This window comes from Lemur catta, chromosome 4 (genome assembly GCF_020740605.2).
Source record: "Lemur catta isolate mLemCat1 chromosome 4, mLemCat1.pri, whole genome shotgun sequence".
Taxonomy (NCBI): Eukaryota; Metazoa; Chordata; class Mammalia; order Primates; family Lemuridae; genus Lemur; species Lemur catta.
This window is the reverse complement of record NC_059131.1, coordinates 71,529,597-71,548,560: the sequence shown is the minus strand read 5'-3', so window position 1 is coordinate 71,548,560 and position 18,964 is coordinate 71,529,597. Positions and strand designations below refer to the sequence as shown.

General features: G+C 51.3%; 1 protein-coding gene across 4 annotated transcripts; it reads right to left on the bottom strand.

The window, feature by feature from the left end:
- Window positions 1–853: 853 nt before the first annotated feature.
- Window positions 854–17,602, bottom strand: CNNM3 (cyclin and CBS domain divalent metal cation transport mediator 3). 4 transcript variants are annotated; one of them, XR_006734771.1, is made up of 9 exons: window positions 16,355–17,602; window positions 9,082–9,225; window positions 7,955–8,104; window positions 7,386–7,555; window positions 7,090–7,186; window positions 6,700–6,833; window positions 6,215–6,353; window positions 3,631–3,730; window positions 854–3,141 (listed from the first exon to the last, which is right to left on the bottom strand). XR_006734771.1 is itself a non-coding variant. In XM_045550150.1 (8 exons), the coding sequence occupies exons 1-8, from the start codon at window positions 17,586–17,588 to the stop codon at window positions 3,077–3,079; spliced, it is 2,133 nt and encodes a 710-aa protein (XP_045406106.1). In that variant the 5' UTR covers window positions 17,589–17,602; the 3' UTR covers window positions 854–3,076. The 4 variants fall into 4 exon arrangements, 3 of the variants coding, with proteins under 3 accessions (XP_045406106.1, XP_045406108.1, XP_045406109.1); XM_045550150.1 differs by lacking the exon at window positions 3,631–3,730; XM_045550152.1 differs by lacking the exon at window positions 854–3,141 and having other exon boundaries at window positions 3,159–3,730.
- Between the last annotated feature and the right edge of the window lie 1,362 nt (window positions 17,603–18,964).

Below are 18,964 nucleotides of genomic sequence, written 5' to 3'. Positions count from 1 at the left end.
CGAAGAGTGTGGTATCGGCAGAAGGAAAGACACATAGATCAATGGAACAGAGAACACAACCCGTAGGACCACACAAATATCCTCAACTGACTGTTGACAAAGGTGCAAAAACTATTTAATGAAGAAAAGAAAGCCTTTTCAACAAACGGTGCCATCTATAGGCAAAAAAAAAAAGAACCTTGACCTAAGTCCTATGTCTAATACAAAAATGAACTCAAAATGCATTAGGAACTTAAAGGTAAAACTATAAAACTTGTAGAAAAAAACAGACCACCTTTGGGATCTAAGATTAAGTAGAGTTCTTAGCGGTGACACTAAAAGCACTATCCACTAAAAACACTGGTAAAATGGATGTCGTCAAAATTAAAAACTTTTGCTCTGTATAAGGCCCTGTCAAGAAGATGAAAATATAAGCTACAGACTGGGAAAAAATATTTGCAAACCAAAAATCCAACAAAGGACTCTCAAATAGAATAAAGAACCCTCAAAAATAGTAAAAGACAAACAATCCCATTAGAAAATGGGTGAAAGACACGGACATATTCCACCCAAGAGAAAACCCATGAAAAGATATACGACATTAGCCACTAGGGAAAGGCAAATGGAAACCGCAAGGTATCACTGCACAGCTATCAGAACAGCTGAAGTGAAAAACAGCGACTCCACCAAATGCTGGTGAGCATTCGGAGAAACAAGCATCCTACACTGCTGGTGAGAACAAACACTGTACAGCCACGCAGAAAACGTTTGGCGGTTTCTTTAAAAAAACTAAACATACAACAACCATATTACCTAGAAATTGCACTCCTGGCATTTATCCCAGAGAAAAAACTAATCTTTATGCAAAAACCTGTACACGAATGTTCACAGCAGCTTTATTTGAAATAACCAAAAACTGGAAACAATCCAGATGTCCTTCATCGGGACGAGCATACCATGGATACCACGGGGCAGTAAAAAGGAATGATCTACTGACAACATGAAACAACCTGGATGAATCTCCAGAGAATTATGCCGAGTGAAAAAAAGCCAATCCCAAATGGTTACATACTGTATGATTCCATTTATACAATATTCTTGAAATGTCAAAATAATGGAGATGATCAGATCAGTGGTTTCCAGGGGGAAGGGGTGGTGGGGGAGGGGTCTAAAGGGGTAGTCCAAGGGAGATCTCAGTGGTGATGAGACAGTTCTGTATGGATTGTTACAGTAGTTACATAAATGTGCATGTGACAAAATGATGTAGAACTATACAACCACATTGCACAGAGGTCAAAGTTTTGGTTCTGATACTGTATTCTAATTACGTAAGATATAACCATTGAGGGAGCCTGAACGAACAGTCCATGGGACCTCTATCTTTGCAACTTCCTATGAATCTAATTATTTTAAAATCTAAAGTTAGGGAAAAAAGCAATAGTTCTAACTGCAACTTGATATCCTGGATTGGATCCTGCAAAAGGATATTATTGGAAACAAAAAAGGTAAAATCCAAATTAAGTCTGTAGTTTACTTAACAGTATCATGTATCATTGCACCAATGTTAATTTTTTAGTTTTGATAAATATACCAAGGTTATGTTAACATTAGGGGAAGCTAGGTGAAAGGTGTATGAAACCCTTCAGTGAATCTAAAAACATTCTGAAAATATAATAAAATCCTGATGCCCAGGCTGATTAAATCAGATGCCCTGGGGACAGGCCCAGGCATCAGTGTTTTAATTTGCCAGGTGATTCCGATGTGTAGCCAAGGTTAAGAACCACTGTTCTGGAGAGACGATTTCAAAGTATTTGTTTCCCACCTGGGTTTGCTCTTAGAGTGCACTCCTTGAGGACAATTTTTGAACAAGCATACCACTGTTCCTGTGGCCTTCAGTCCCATTTATAAGGGCCCAAATTCCTTTAAGAAAAGTTCCAGAAATCCTCCTCCCTCCCCAATCTATGATCCTATGTCCCTGTGATACCCTAGTTTCCACATAGCTAAAGAACTGTGGAAGGAAAATACAAGTAAATTAGAAGAAAAAGACAAATGCCTTCTCATTCCCACTTCTCTAAAACCCAGTAGCTAGGAACAGAAAAAAGGCAAAGCACTTGAAATGTTTTAGAGATATAAGAAAAACTTATTTTTTTTTTTAAAGAAAGGTAACGAGGGTCCACCTGGTTCATAAACAGTCCCCGCTCCCTGCTGCTCTGCACGCTACAGCCACGTAGCACCTCCACGGAGGCCTGTGGGAAAGGCACGAAGCAGATCTAACAGGCAATACTCTCTTCTGGGGTCACACGAGGAAGAAAGGATCAGATGCAGCAAGAAGGTCCTTTCCTCCCAGGCATGACCTCTTAGAACACAGAAACCGACAATACTGCTAGTGGCAACTCAGCATGGCAGGCAAGGGAGCAGGCCCCTCGGCGCCACCAGAGCCAACTCTCTCGGGGCCCTGGAAGGGGTCAAAAAATCAACCTCCACAGGAGGGAGCAGGACCAGAGGGACAGACTGGTGGGTAACCGTGCTTCTGGCTTGGCACAGGGGAGAGGCTGGGGTGCGTGCTCTGAAATGTGGCATTGTCAGGGAACCCAGACAGCACACCAAGGGTGAGGGCATGGATTTGAACCCCCAGCCAAATCTGGTGTTCTCTGTTCAAAAAGTGCTGCCAGCAGCAGAAGATTGGCAAAAAGCAAAGTGAGTACAGGTCACGGCCACATAAAGGCAGTAACTGTGCACTCACTTGGTGGCTTGGCCCGAAGAGGTATAAATACACTGCACTGTCACAGCCTCAGGGGAGCAGGGAAGGCTGGGCCCTGGGGACTAGAGATGATGCTATTCCTTTCGGTCCTTCCAGAACAAGCAGGCCTGGAGGGCTGTGCCTTGCTGACCCTACCTCCTAAAGAAGGGCGGGGCCGGCTGAAGGTGCTAGGCACTGATGCCCGATTCTGAGGATGCCCAGGACCCACATCTACAAGGGCCATCTAAAACGTGGCCTGGAGGAGTGGGGGCAGGCTGGCACAAAGCTTCTGCTCAGTTCCCTCCAGCTCCCCACATGCTTGTCCGCTCCCCATATCCGGGGCTGCCTGGCAAGCAGTTAAACTCCTGGGTTCCGCCCAGGGCTCTCCTCCACTGGGACGCCCGGCCAGCTGTGGTTGGACCCTAAAAGGAGAGGGAGAGGCAAATTAGTATCAAAGCCAGTAGCGGGAGAGTCCTATCCAAACCAAGCGCTAACTGCTCTTTAGGACAGGAAGGGGCAGGTAAGGCAGAAGGGCCTCAGGATACCTCGGAGGAACCAAGGCAAGGCTGGGAGTGATCAGTCAGGAAACAGCCTAACTCGGCTCCACAAGAGAAAACCACTGAGGACACATGCCACCCCTGAGACCTGGAATGCAGGGCCCGTGGGTTTCTGACTCCAGGGGGCCCAGGCCATTACACTGGAGGAACCTGCCTGGGACAATAAAGCGCCCTCTGCTAGAAGGAAGCTTGATTTTCCAAGGCTGCAGTGTTTCATGATCCCTCCTGTTTTCCAGAAAGATGAAATATAGCACCCACTCCCCACTGCAGGGAAATGCCTCCCAGTGTGAGGTGCACCACAGCTAAAGGGCTGGGAAAGGAAAGCAGGCAGGAAGGGAAAAGGAAGATATTTACCTTGGGTGTGCTCTTAAAACAAAAAATGCTCACTAGTCCACAGTCACTTATCAACTGCAGTTTCCAAATGTGCCAAAGAGGGAAAGGTCTACTGGGAAGGCTAAAGAGAGCAGAGAGAAAGAAGAGGAGAGAAGCCATTGAGCTGAAGCAGCAGCGCCTCTCGGCTCCAGGCAGCACCATGAAGGGGGCCAACTCCCCAGCCAGGGGGGCAGTGGGGCAGATGCCTCAGCTGCTGCTCCAGATGGCAGAGGGAAATCGGGAAGCACAGCGTCGAGCACTGACTTTCCCTTGGAAAAAGTTCCGTGAATGGCTGATGTGGAGGACGTAGAAGTTGAAATGGTAGGACAGGGGACAGAAAAGGACCAGTATTTTTAGGTTTTGTAGGCCATATGGTATTGGTCACAACAACTCAACTCCACTGCTGTAACTCAAAGGCAGCCACACACAATCCATGAACAGATGGGTAGGTTCCAATAAAACTTTATTTACAAAAACAGGCAGCTGGCCAGATTTGGCCCTTGCACCAACCATATTGGCCAGATTTTGGCCCTTAGCCAACCCCTGCTGTTGGCAATTTAAAATTATTGGGTCTTCCAAGGATTTCAATAAAGGTATTTTTCTCCCAGGGATCTAGTGCCAAAGTCTCCAGAAAATGGTTTTCACCTGCACTATTCAAGCAGCGCCCCCACGGAAATCTCCACATGTGCACCACCATGAAGCTTCTCTGGGCAGTGACTTGCCAAGCTAACAGGGACAATCTGCAGAAAGACCCCAGAGAGTTTAGACAAGGAGCCAAAAGACAGCAGCCAAGCCTCACTGGGGGCAACTGTCAGGTTGCACGTAGGTGAAAATAACTGACACTATGTCTATAGAATAGTGGATAATCAGTTACAAAGAGGAAAGGACCCAGAAAGCCATTATAAATTATTCTCTTAGAGGATGCCCCAATGAGCAGCTGAAGCCAAGAGGATTTTTGAGACTCTCTGGGTGTATGATAAAAGATGCAACAATGGGAGAACCATCATTCCTGGGTTAGGTCTGCACCTTCAATATAACACGTGCTGTCTGAGTAGCAGGTGGAGCCAGTGGGAAAACCAAAACCAAAAGGCTCACATTTTAAAGAACACAACTTCTTGGCCCCTGAGACCCAAGTTTAATGTGACAGTGTGAAATTCTTTACAAGGCTTACCCCATAAAGTAACATTACAGTGGATAAACACAGGAGCTTAGTCAACCCTAAAAGGTGCAGCACCAGTTGTGCATGGAGGTGCACACACCTGTAGTCCCACCAACTACTCAGGAGGCTGAGGTGGCAGGATCGCTTGAGCCCAGGAGTTTTAGGTCAGCCGAGGCAGCATAGCAAGATCCTGTCTCTAAATATATATATATATATATATATATATAAAACACAGATACACACACACAAATATATAAATATATATAAAAGTACAACAGCATCTTTAGAGATTCCTTTAGAAAGGGAGTGACCCATGCCCAGATCCAGGACTTAAGCACAGCCTCACCTGCCCTTTTACCAACACTCAGAGCTGCAGCTCACAAGGGTGAGCCATCAGTGTGGCCCAGGGTGGGGTTCTCTGTCCCGTATACCTACATGTCACCTCACAATTCAAAAATGACTTTTATAAAAGCACATTTTCAGCCAGGCAGGGTGGCTCATGCCTGTAATCCTAGCACTCTGGGAGGCTGAGGCAGGAGGATCGCTTGAGGCCAGGAGTTTGAGACCAGCCTGAGCAAGAATGAGACCCCGTCTCTACAAAAAATAGAAAAATTAGCCAAGCATGGTAGTGCGTGCCTGTAGTCCCAGCTACTCAGGAGGCTGAGGCAGGAGGATCACTTGAGTCCGGGAGTTCAAGGCTGCAGTGAGCTATCATGAGGCCACTGCACTCCAGCTTGGCCACAGAGTAAGACTCTGTCTCACCAAAAAAAAAAAAAAAAATCTTCAAACACAAAAACAAGAAAGCCCCTGATTTTTCACACTCCAACCCAGACCCCACACCTCAGGCTCCTTTTGAATTTCCTTTGTTCCACAGCCGCTCATTTTTATTTGCAAAGTCTGTTTCTTTCAACATGATCTTTCTGCTCACAATGGAGCCCTTGGATGGGATGTGCTTTCCATGTTAGCATGACCTGACCACGACCCTCAGCAAGTGCCCTCCAGCTTCTGGGATGGTGTCCACCACCCACCCACCCACCCGCCCTGTGAGCCAGGGTACTGCTGACCCAAATCTTCATTTTCCAAGTAACCTAACCCTAAATGGCCAAGAGTGTCCGAATTAGATCTTAATCCCATTTACCAACAATTCTGTAAGTAATTCCATTCTAAGAGGTCCTTGAGGGACAATGTTGACTTAATAGACTAAATACCAGTTGGTCTATAGCTCAGTGTCATTCAAGCTACCAAAAACAACAAGAAGGGAAAAGAATGGGGAGAAAAACACAGAGACAAGAACACAAGGCAGGGCAGAATAAGGAGAGAGCAAGCCTGTGCGTGTGAGCAGCAAGGGCTGGCCAAGAGCTCCTGGCCACGGGGTACACACCGCAGGGCGTGCTGCCTGGTGCTCACCTGCCGCAGCAGTGGTCTTCTCACTGAGGAGCTTGGTCTGGCTGCCTGGGATGACCTGGAGGTCGGTGTTCTCAGGGGACTGCGGCACGTTGTGGGCTCGCGTCGCCAGGAGTGCGTTGAGGTACTGCAGCCGGGTAACCTAGAGGACGGGAGGCATTACCCGGCAGATGCAATTTGTGAAGCAAGATGCAAAAGATAGGTTCAAGAGGTCACACCTTGCCGGAAAAGGACAAAGGAAGAACTTTAAGCTAGTTAAGGGTAGAAAAAAGCAACTCAGCAGCGTTTGTGAGAAAGTGAGTGCAGAGGCCTGGAGAGGGAGACCAGACCACCAGTAGTAAAGTGGGAGCTCCAGGGAGCCAAAGCCTCTGTCCTGCAAGGCAAACGCAGGGCCTTGTTCTGGGCGGTCTGGGACTAGCTGGTCTAGCCCCTTGGGGACACAAAGCCGGCTAAAGCCAGCACTCGTGAGCAGCCCTTATTGTTGTCACCTTAATGAGCTGCAGGTCGGAGAGTGCTCTCACGGTGTAGTCAGGACAATACGCAGAAGAGCGGGTACCGTCGGCTGGCTCTGGCTGCAGGTCATGGCGGATGGGCTGGAGTGAGGACACTGGCGACTGGTGAACTATCAGAAGGAACAATCAGTGATGGCAGAAGCTGGAGCTGGGGAGCCCGCCCCTACCCTGGCGAGGACAAGCACACAGCCTCAAAGACCCACCCTACAAATCACCCTTGATTTGAGAAGGAACAAGGGTAGGAATTTGGAAGAGGGTGTTCTGCAGAGATGGGAGTGAGCAACAAAGATGAGCAATGAAGAGATGCTGCCCCCTCCCTCCAGGCAGCCCGGAGACAACAGACCGCCCGGCGGGGGGTGTGCTTACCGGAGGATGGCACTGTCAGGGCAGATACTCCATAGTAGGTGAAGGCCCCATTCTCGAACTTCAGGCCCTCTTTCCCGATCTCCACCTCAACCCTGCCCTGGGCGGGCGGACGGGCAAGGGAGAGAAACAGATGCGACAGGTTACCTTTCCCCAGAGAAGAGAGCAAAAGGAGGAACCAACAACCCCGATTATTCCGGAGCGGGGGGGATCTCCCTGCTCCCCACCTCTCCTCTCCTCACAGACCCTTTCCTAGTCTCTGAGGAAGCGGGAGGCTCCAGGCCTGGGATCCCAGTCACCTGCAAGATGAGAATGAAGTAATCCACCGGCTGGCTGCGCTGGTACAGGTAATGGTGTGCGGCCAGGCGGTCGCTCTCGTCAAACTTCACCTCCTGATTGACACTGGGATGCTTAAGCAGGTGCAGCAGGACCTTCTCGGAGATTCGCAGGGGGCTGAATACATCCACTTCTGCCCCACGGTAGAAAAAAGGGACAGTGTCCACCACGGCCACAGTGGCATGTGTAGCCACACCCTACTCCTGGTGCCCACCGGGCTCTCCCTGGACAGCCTGCAAGATGCCGTGCCTCCGTACCACGCGAGAGCGCGGGGCAGCGCACACACCTGCCCGCTGAGGTGCTGTGCCCCCAGGTGTGGCACCACCTGGCCCTGCTCTCAACCACCTGGTAGAGAGGAGCCACCTCTCAGGTGACCCAAGATGCTGGCAGGGTTGCAGAGAGAAGCACAGAAGTTCTCCTCGAGACTCTTCTGCTGACTAGGCATGGGGAGCAGAGTCAGTGCAGGCCCTGGGTGGTCTCCGGACCCAGCAGTGAGCGAGAGCAGGGGGCAAGGACCACCCTACCCCCTCACCTCGGGAAAGGAAGCGCTGGGTGGCCAAGAGCAGCTGAGGTGAGATTTTTACTTTATATTCATCGTCAGACACCTTAAACAAGGAGAATTCCTCCTTCCGCTTGAGAGGGGCGATGAGAGAGACAGGTTTCTTCCTCACCACGCCGTCTCCTGCGGTGGAAGAAGATGGCATGCTTAGGCACAGCAGCCCGCCTGACCAGTGTGACCAAACCAAGGGGCCATGCTGCCCACTCCTTCTTCCCTCGGCCAGGAGGTGTCAATGTGCATGGCATCAGAGCCCCAAGGACCCGTCCATGGCACCCTGCTGCCATTCCCACCACATAGCAATCCCAGTGCCCAGGACGGAGGGGCAGCGGCCCATGTTCCAGCTATGTCCCAAGAAGTGCAGAAGGGACTGCTCCTTGCCTTGGAGTTGGCTGAAGAGAAGGCTGATATGGTAGCAACGCAGCTTATGTAAAATAACAGGCCTCCCCAGCCATCAAGAGACCCGTGGCTGGGAAATGTGTATCTGAGGATTACTGGTACAAGACGGCAGCAGCTAACCTAAAGCTCCCATGCCTATGGCCATTTTGGGAACCAAACTAAACATGCTGCATTGGTGAGACGTGTGGGCAAAGCAACACACGTGAAAGCTCACAGGGGTGGGCGGCCCCAGCCATCAAACACAGGCTCTGTGTCTGCCCTGTGTCGCCCTATGAGGGAGATAATCCTGAGATGCCATCAAGGGCCCCAGGATCGTCTGCTTTAGGAAGACTCTTGGTGGTAAAGAACCTCTGAAAACAAAAGCACCGGGGAAGACAGAAGAACGGAAAAGGCCCATGACGGATGGGGCCTTCCCTCAGTGGTGGAGGAAACAAACAGACAGCTGCCCATGACACCCCAGGCAAGCGCCGGGATTACAAGGCCTCCACTGGGATGGGCCGCCATGGCTTGCATCGAAGTGCAGGTGTGAGCCCTCCCGAGAGGCGGCAATGCTGGCTCTCACAGGGCTAAGAAGAACGGGGCCTGGCTGGGGGCCCGGCTGGCTTCCAGCAGCACAGAGACCCGCTGGCCTCCGGTACACATGTACCTCAGGAAGCTTAAGGACCAGGCGAGACAGAAAACCAAAGCCAGGAGCCAAAACTCACGATAGTCTTCAGACTCGTCCAGGATCTCGGACTTGATGATCTCCTCAATGACGTCCTCCAGGGTGACCAGGCCCAGGACCTCGTAGAAGGGGTCGCCCTCGCCCTCGTTGTTCACCTTCTGCACGATGGCCAGGTGGGACTTCCCTGTTTGGGGAGGACACTCATAGAACAGCTTGCTGGGGTCCTCCCATTTTTCTTAGTCTCCCCTGGGACAAACCCACCAAAAGGACAAAAGCTAATGTTCATGCTCCTAAAGTGTGCTGGGCACTAGGCCAGACTCTTTCCTAGGTTTTTACTTGAGACTCTCAATATGCTTATGAGGATTAGCCTCACTTTACCTATAGGAAAAGGAAATCTCAGAGGATCATACTCATCTGCACAAGGCCCCCAGGCAGAGAAGGGCAGAGCTGGGATCCAGCCCCAGGTCTGTGCGACTCCCAGCCATGATGTGGTTTCGATAAGGATGCGTCCAGCTGAGAACACAAATGTTCATACAGCAACCAGACTGCAGGCGTGAGCTAACAGGGCAGCACCCTCAGAAACACAGGCTCCCTGGGACAGTCTAAACAGGGGAGCAGAGCAGGGCCACCCAACCTCTGTGGGAGGTCTTCCTGGTTCTAGAAGCTGCCCTTTAGAGGGGTCTCATCCAGGGGATGAAGATAAATGGCCATTCGGAAGCCAAACTGTGCAGGGGAGAAGAGCAATGGCTAGAACTTTCCACCTTGCTCCTACGTGTCTTTCTCATGTTAGTTTCCTATTTGATGTATTTAGTGAGGAAACATAAGCTTGCAAAAAAAGCTGAAGTCTCAAGAGTACTGGGCAATGTCAGGGAAGCTTCAGGAATTTATTCTCCATCTGGTAAATGCTTTTCATCCATAAATCTTTAGACTTGTCTGAAAGAAACAGAATGCAAGCCATGTGTGTGATTTAAAATCGCTGAATAGCTACGTTAAAAAAATTCAAGAGAAACAGGTGAAATTAGTTTAATAATATATCGTAAGTAATGCAATATAGTCAAAATATAATCTTAATATGTAATCTACATATACCAAAAAAAAAAGGCTCTTTTACCTTTCTTTTGCACTAAGTCTCTGAAATCTGGTGTGTGTTCTGCACTTACAACACATCTCAATTCTGACTTGTCACTTTTCAGGTGGTCACAGCCACAGGCTGAGATAGGGAATTGGGAGCAAATCATCTCCACTATGCCCTTCTTTGTCACTAGTGAAAAAAGCTGAGGGCAGGCCGGGCGCGGTGGCTCACGCCTGTAATCCTAGCCCTTTGGGAGGCCGAGACGGGTGGATCGCTCCAGGTCAGGAGTTCGAGACCAGCCTGAGCGAGACCCTGTCTCTACTAAATATAGAAATAAATTATCTGGACAACTAAAAATATATATATAGAAAAAATTAGCCGGGCATGGTGGTGCATGCCTGTAGTCCCAGCTACTCGGGAGGCTGAGGCAGTAGGATCGCTTAAGCCCAGGAGTTTGAGGTTGCTGTGAGCTAGGCTGACGCCACGGCACTCACTCTAGCCCGGCACTCACTCTAGCCCGGCACTCACTCTAGCCCGGCACTCACTCTAGCCCGGGCAACAAAATGAGACTTGTCTCAAAAAAAAAAAAAGCTGAGGGCAAAAGCCGGCCTGGACCTGCACGTGAGGGAGTATTTGCCTCAAGAATCTTTTGAGAAATTAAAAAATCAAGTTCACATCTTTGTCTCAATCATACTTTGCGTGCCGTGGGCTTAATTAAGTAAAGCATCATCCTTTGGGATGCTCGAATACCCTCAGACAAAAATTAAAGGTGGAAATGACCACATTACGTCGTCTCCCCCTTCACAGGAGGAAAGGCCGGGGTCCCTGGAGAACTCCACTCAGTCCTGCTGAGCCAGAGGCACTGACCCAGGGATGTGGTGGCCCCAGATGCCTTCTTTCCCTCTGTGTTTGTGTTGGGCACCATTTGGGCAAGGGCCATGGCTGTCCTGCCACAGAATACAAACCTGTCTGGCCAAGGCCAGACCAGGAAGGCCAAGGGTGCGACACACGGTTCTGGCCAGCAGTCTGGGAACCAAAGCCCAGGTTCTAAATGGCCGCCTCAGAGCAGACAGGCCTCTTACAGCCCCTTCCTCCAGGAAGCTGCTCCCTTCGGCAGATTACCGACAGGACACGATTAACTTCTCCTTTGCTTTCAAACTTCCATAACATAGGCACATGTTTCTCCGTGACCTGCCACACTGGGATGATTCAATAATGAACAGAAGAAAGCAGATTCCCCAGAACAGTGGCTGTGTGATTTAATCTCAAGACACAATATCTTGAGGGGTCCAGAGGCAACCAAAGCAAGAAGCAGGCACAGAACAGGGCAGGGATTAAAGTTCACTTCTCCTCTGAGAGGACAAACTGCCCTGAGGCCCAGCCGGCCGACTGGATGAACTATTCGCATAGGCACACCCGTACTCTTTACTGAGCGAGATCTAGAGTCACAGGAGGGTGCACGGTGCGTCTTGCTGACATCAACCAGAACACTCTGAAAAAGCTGTTTAAACTTTTGTTATCTTGTTTTTTTGAGACAGGGTCTCACTTTGTCACCCAGGCTGGAGTGCAGTGGCACTATCATAGTTCACTGCAGCCACGAACTCCAGGGTTCAAGCAATGCTCCCACCTTGCCCTCCTGAGTATCTGGGATTACAGGGCTAATTTTTAAATTTTTTGTAGAGAAGGGGTCTCACGATGTTGCCCAGCCTGGTCTCAAACTCCTAGCCTCAAGCAATCCTTCCATCTTGGCCTCCTGAAATGCTGGGATTACAGGTGTGAGCCACCGCACCTAGCTGAGTTTTAATTTTCATTATCAGGCTCAAGGGTACTCCAATTATTTCATAATGCCTAATTTCTAGGATATTCTAACAAAGCAGTTGGAGTTTAATCTTCCCCTTCCTTTCCCCCTTTCCCCCTTTTTTGTTTTCTAAACCAACTGGGTGAATAAGTACTAAGAGAAAGAGAAAAGTAATGTGTGGACACTCCTGCGTTGTGGTAATCGTTTGGCTTCCTTCAGACAGGAAACCAGAACTCAGCTGATTTAAAGCAGGACTCTGAAAAGCTCTTTCAGCCTAATTCTTTCCTTGGAAGAATGCCCTTGAATGGTCTCACGTGGGTTGACAAGGAAGACAGGGGTTAATGGCTTTACAGTCCCTGACTTAAGACAGTTCAGCTTACAATTTTTTTGACTTTACGAGGGTGCGAAAGCCATACACATTTGAGTAGAAACCATACTTCAAGTATCCATATAACTATTATTTTTCACTTTCAGTATAGTGTTCAATAAATTACACGAGCTATTCAACACTTCATTATAAAACAGACTTTGTGTTAGATGCTTTTGCTTAAATGTAGGCTAATGTGAGCATTCTGAGCACATTTAAGGTAGGCTAGGCTAAACTATAATGTTAAGTTAGGTGTATTAAATGCACTTTCAATTTACAACGTGTTTAACAGGACCCAACCCCATCGTAAGTGAAGGAGCAGCTGCACAAGTTATTTACTATGGCTCCAAAGCATTCACTCTTCCTGGGGACATCTGCACAAAATAAGTGGTGCCATCGCAAGTCTGCACTAACTCAGGGGTGACCAGGTTACAAAGTTCCCAAACAGATGCAGCAAGAGGAACAGGGCCTGGAATGGAAGCTGCCAAGACGCCAGGAACTCCAGCTCCAGGAAATTCAGAGGGTATCACCACTACATACGCTTGGCAGTGATGGGGAAGGGAAATAATTTTTAAAACTTCACGCACATGAAGACTGCAACATGCCCTTTGTTCATAAGCACAGGAATGCCTAAGAAGGTCAAGAAAAGCAGGACTTTAACAAAGAAAAATAAAGATACCCGCCAAAGGATTGCACTAAACTAGAGAAGCAGAAAAAGCTCCAGATGTCCTTGGAAAGACCCAGCCATTCTGGAGCAGTGCAGAAAGGGCTGTACTTGTCACAAGAGCAAGGAAGTCCAAGGGCTAAAGGCTCCCCATTCAACCTTCAGGTTCCAGAAACCTCCTCCACTGGTTTCTAGGAGGAGGCTATTCAGCATGTTGCCTGGCAGCTTCTAGAACAGTCTGATGAAAGCAGAAAGGCTCTCAATCCCCAAATCCTCTGGCATCACGCTGCTTGAAACCTGGTCAGTTCTCCAGAAGTGATCAGAGGCCACCCAGCCCAGGACAGGAGCAGCCTGTACTGTGGCCTTCCCTCTCTACTTTTCCCTCCTTCATCATTTCAACCTAAACCTGCTCAACTTGCCCATCTTAACACCGAAGCGCAGAAGGCCTCCTCCCCTGCCCCACATCCTCTGCCGGCCACTGCTTTCTGGCTCCTGCTTTGCAGCCCCACTCTGCAGAAGGCCTGTCTATGCTAGCTCTCACACCTCTTCATGTCTCATTCGTTCCCCAAATTGCTCCTGCCATGGCACCAATGTGCTCCTGCAAAGGTTAAGGGCATCGTGGTTGCTGGCCTCTTCTGATCACTTGCCTCCCCTTAGAAAATGTTCTTTCCTTAGCTTCCAGGACATTCTGCACCTGTGCTCTTCTCCCTCAAAGGTCTTACCTTTTGACAATTTCTCCTCCGCTTCCCCCTGCCCCTGGGGTTTAGGCTCTGTGCTCCACTCCTGTGGCTCGAGGGACCATGTGCATTTCACATCAACTGCCTGCTAGGACTTTGCCTCTTGGGACACTGGACAGACACAGATTCCAATGTCCAAAACAAACTTACCTGCTCCCCACCCTCAGCCCTTAGGGAAGGGCAGTCAGAAATCTGGGCTTATCCTAAGCTCCTCCCTCTCCCTCCACAGCCCCTCAGCAAACCACCAAACCTTCCTAATCCCACCTTCTGATGCCCTCTGGGGTCTCTTCTCTAGGCCCACTGTGTACCTTGTCAGGCTACTGTCACCCCTCATCTGGATCCCACTCACAGCTGGTCTCCCCACCCTGGTGTCCACACCAGTCATGGATCAGTAAAAACAACCCAGATGGTTGCTCCCTGCTCACAGCCCTGGTGATCAAGTCCAGGTCCCTCACACAACATACAAGCCCCTGTGGGCCCACCCTGCCTGGAGGCTCCTTCCCCAGCAATGTGAATTGAACTCTTTAATTCTCCCCAACTGGGATCACCAACAGCCCTGGGTCAAGCTCAGCTGTCACATCTGAAGGGCGAGACTACAGATGGCAGTGAAGATCCTGATGCTAAGGGTTTGGAAAATGAAAAACAGCTTTCACCGACCTCAGCCTGAGCATCACAACCAACTCCTGAAGCTTCTCCCTTAAGTTTAGTTCCTGACAGCGCAACCCCTCCACCCCCATGCCCCAAATCTGTGCCTGGTGGCTGCTCATAGCTGTAGAATGCACGAGTCAGCTAAAGCCAGACACTAGAGTGAGCATTTTCTTAAGGAACCTAGAAACGTGAGTGCTTATGACACCAAAGGGACAACTATGGTATTCCATAAAAGACCCCTAAAAAATATCTCCCATAAAAGACTCTTCCCCTAAAAGAAGGAAGTCTGGTGACCTGCCTGGAAAAAATGGCATCTGCACTTCCAGGTTCAGCCTCTTGCTCTTGAGCTAGCAAACACCACCTATCAGCAAGCCTGCCCAGGAGCAACAGATAATCACCTTACTGACAGACACTCAGCATGTGCACTGGCCGAAGTGCAAGTGCTTTATAGGGTCTCCTCCCCCAGATCCTTTTACCCACTTTTATCACTAATAACGGAGGACCTTGAGCCATGAGAAGCTGAGCAGCCTTCCCAGCGCCTACGAGCAGGCAGAGTGGGGTGGAATCCATGGCCATACTACCAGCCTCCCCTCCAGAAGAACCACCAGTGCCTCAGGGGCTTTGGAGGCCCACATGGAGTACTTACCACCAGGAAGCTCTGTCTGAACCTCACCCCAGGTTCCCTCCCCAGAGCAGGGCTACATGGCCATATTCTAGGGAAATAGCCAAGAGCACCAGAGAGTCTATGGAGCTGCCCACTCAAGTCTCCCACCCTTTCCTGACCTACAGTAATAACAAAAAACCTGGCACCCAGGCCTCCTGCAAGGATTAATAGAGATGAGGCAATGGAGAGTGCCCACTAGAGCCTGGCACATGGCAGCGCTCCATGCAGGAGAGGCTGGTCATTACCACAAAGCCTGGCTTCCCACACTGACTGTCCTGGGGCTCAGAGAGCACCTCCCATGTGGACCTGGGCCAGGAGACTTCCCAGCTGCCAGCAATATCAGGGGGCTTTCCCAATTCTCTACCTCACATCAGGTAGTCTTTAGGGTCAAACCATCCAGCACCGGGGCATCAGGCTGCTTGAAACCTGATCAGTTCTCCAGAGGTGATCAGAGGCCACCCAGCCCAGAACAGGAGCAGCCTGTACTGTGGCCTTCCCTCTCTACTTTTCCCTCCTTCGTCATTTCAACCTAAACCTGCCCCCACTCCCATCCTGCAGGGGTTCAGGTGTGGGGGGCACCTCCAAGCCTGACAATGGAAAGGACTGCAGAGGAACCCACATCTTCACACTTGGAGGGTCTCAAAAGTTTTTACTTCAACCTTAGAACTGCTCAGATAAACCACGGAGAAAGGAAGGGTTAAAATTCAGAGTCAAGGGAGTACGTAGGAGACATACTTAAGGTTAGAAAAGAGGTGAAAAAAAAAAAAAGGGAGACAGGGGAAGGGGAGATTAAATCAGCACCCATGAAACTGCTTTTGATGAAAGCAAACCAAAAGTTTCCTCCATACCTGTAGGAAGTATTTAGGAGTCATTCCCTTATCTGCAATAAGGTCAGGGACCTTAACAATACTCTGGAAATATCACAGGTCCAGCCAATTTGACATTATGTGTGTAGATAACAGCATCCAGATATCTGGAGACTACTTTCTTTTCTATGCTCTTTTAGTTTCCATCCAGGAGTTTGGACCTGCTACAAAGCCAAGCACACAGATACGGCCTGGGAGAGGCAAAGAGCTGGGAGGTTAGAACCAAGTGGACACACCCCCCAAAAGGGGCGGAGAGCTATCCCAAAGGAAGTTAAAGGTGTTGCTTTCTACGGCATTCCATTCCCCTCTGAACCACAACCTTTAAGTATTTCAAAAGGTCGTTCCAAGCTGCAAGGCCAACACATTCTTGAAAAGGTCCTTAGAGGTCTCACTGCCCTCCACAAGGGTGGGACTCTTTCCTCCAAGCTTCCAAAACCCCCACCCCTTTTCCAGGGGAGGGCACTGGCATGGGTGTACTCTGCGATGCCCGTTATTACCTCGTTTGAACTCCTCCAGGACGGCATCCAGCTTGGTGTCATTGAAGACGAAATGGAGTGGGTGGTTGTAGAAGCGGGTGATGGTGCTGAGCGGCGTGCAGTCCTCGGGGTCCACGAAGGCCAAGTCCTTGAGGTACAACATGTCCACGATGTTGGAGCGTTCCTCCTCGTACACCGGAATGCGCGTGTAGCCGCTCTGCATGATACTGGCCAGGACGCCGAAGTCCAGCACCGCGCTGGCGTCCAGCATAAAGCAGTCTTCGAGCGGCGTGAGCACGTCCTCCACGGTCCGGCAGCGCAGCACGCCCTTGCTGAGGTCGTTGTAGGGGTCGCCGCCGCCGCGCGCCAGCTCCAGTACGCGCTCGCGCAGCCGCCCGGGCCGCGCCGCCAGCTCCAGCAGCTGCCCCACGGGCAGCGCCACCGGCAGGGTGAGCAGCACGGCCAGGCGGCTGAGGCTGAGCGCGCGCGGCGCCAGCGCCAGCGCCCAGCGCCCGCTCACGGCGGCCGGCACCACCTCGCCTACCAGGAATACGAGCCCCGCGCTGCCCAGCACGGCGGGCACAGCGCGCTGGCCGGCCGCGCGGTACAGCAGCACCGCCAGCGCCGCCTGTGCCAGACTGGCCAGCAGCAGCAGCGCGCCCAGGGCGCAGGCCGCCCAGCGCCGCGCGGGCTCCAGGCGCCGCGCCGCCGCACGCTCCGCCTCCGAGCCGCTCTCGCGCAGCACCTGCACCTCGGCCGGCGCCAGCGCCAGCGCGCTCAGCTGCAGGCCCCGCGCCAGCGCCGCCAGCGCCAGCAGCCCGGCCGCCCCCAGGCCCAGCGCCCAGGGCGGCGCCGCCTCCTCGGCCGCCCCGCCGCCCGGCTCCACGCGCACCGCCAGCAGCGCCGAGTGCGGGCACACAGCCTCACCGCGCAGGCGCAGCAGGGCGCGCCACTCGCCCGTGGGGGCCACCGCCTCCTCGGGCACCGCGGCCGGCCCGCCCTCGGGGCAGCCCGCCCCCTCGGGGGCGACCCAGGACCAGGAGCTGTTGGCGAAGCCCCGGCCGAAGAGGCGCAGGCGGAAGGTGGCCTCGGGGCCGGTCCGCACCGCCCCTCCGCGCTCCCACCCCGCGCCCGCAGCTCCGTCCTCCTCCAGACAGAAGCCCAGCACTCGCGGACAAGGCGCTGCCTCCCCCGCGGCGTTGCCCAGGCAGACCGCGGCGAGCAACCAGCCCAGCCGACCTGCCACCGCCGCCATCGCCTGCTGCCCCCTCTCGGCCTCTCGCGCAGCCTACCCCGCTCGCCCCGCACCTCCGCCTCTCCCGGGCCAATCGTCGCCGGCCTTCGCGCCTCCGCGGCCAATAGGCGGCTGCCGAGGGCGGGCCCCAGGGTCGGACTAGGCTGCGCCGGGGAGTAAACAAGCGGCGGCGCGGGGCGGGCCGGGGGCGTGGGGCTCTTGGCCCCGCCGCGGCTCCAAAGGCAGGGTTTGCGGACGCCCGGAGGACGCGGAGCGGCGGGCAGGCCTCCCGAGCCTGGCCGCTGTCGGCCTGCGCGTGGGGCCGGAGTCCCACTCCTCCGAGGCCACCCCCGCGAGCCTGAAGGCCCGGCCAGTGCTCAGGGACGTCCCGGGCTCAGGAGAGGAGCGGCCGCTCGGATGAACCGCGGGTCCAGGCGCGCCTTAAGTTGGGAGATGTGCGGTTTTCTTAGGAAAGGGGCCCGGGAACCAGGAAGGTGTTTAACCCCCTGACCTACAAGACAGAGGGCTGAAATGAGAACCAGTGACTGGGCGCCGGGAAGCTAAGGTTTATCGAAGGTGTTTATCGCAGCCACCTCTACCATAGGTCTGGGGACGTCAGGCAGTCCTTGCCTTCAAGGAGCTTGGTAAACAAACAAAACCACTACCTCATTGGATCCGGACAGCTACTTCATGTAGTTAATATCTTACAGGAGAAAAGTGAAGCTTAGAAAGATTCAGCATGGATGTTGGGTTACAACGCGACCTAACACCTGGTCACCTTCCCAGCCACACAAGGATATGGCAGCTCTGTTAGGAATTACTGGATCTGGTAATTCTACTTCTCACAGTTCATCCCTGGGAAAATAATTCCTTAGGATCAAAAAGAACTATACAGGAGGATCCTCACTAATGGAATGTTCTTTACCCATTACATATGATCTGTGATTAGGAAATGGACCAGCTACTAACAAGTTTTTTCTATAGGTGTCCAGATGAAGTGATTTTTGTATTTTTCTCTACACTTTCATGTTTTTTCAAATTTCCTAGTGTAATTAGATTTGGATAAGACTTTGTATATATGTATCATTTAAAATAATCATAGGGATTCTATAGAAACAATTTGCTATGTCATGAAAATAACAATCTAAAAAAGTATGGACGCTATGGCCACAATTAAAGTAAAACATGTTTGTGTGGAAGGTAATGTGTAAAAATGAGTAAGCCTATGGTGAATGACCAAAGGAAAAAACATTTTGTGAAAAACTCTTACAAAGATGGTAATAGTGTACCTTCTACATTGCAGAACTGTGACTAGGTCAATGGCAACTCCACATGCTCCCGTTTTTATTATCTAGATGATGCTGGTACCCTTTGAATAGTTTACCTCACTCTTGCAG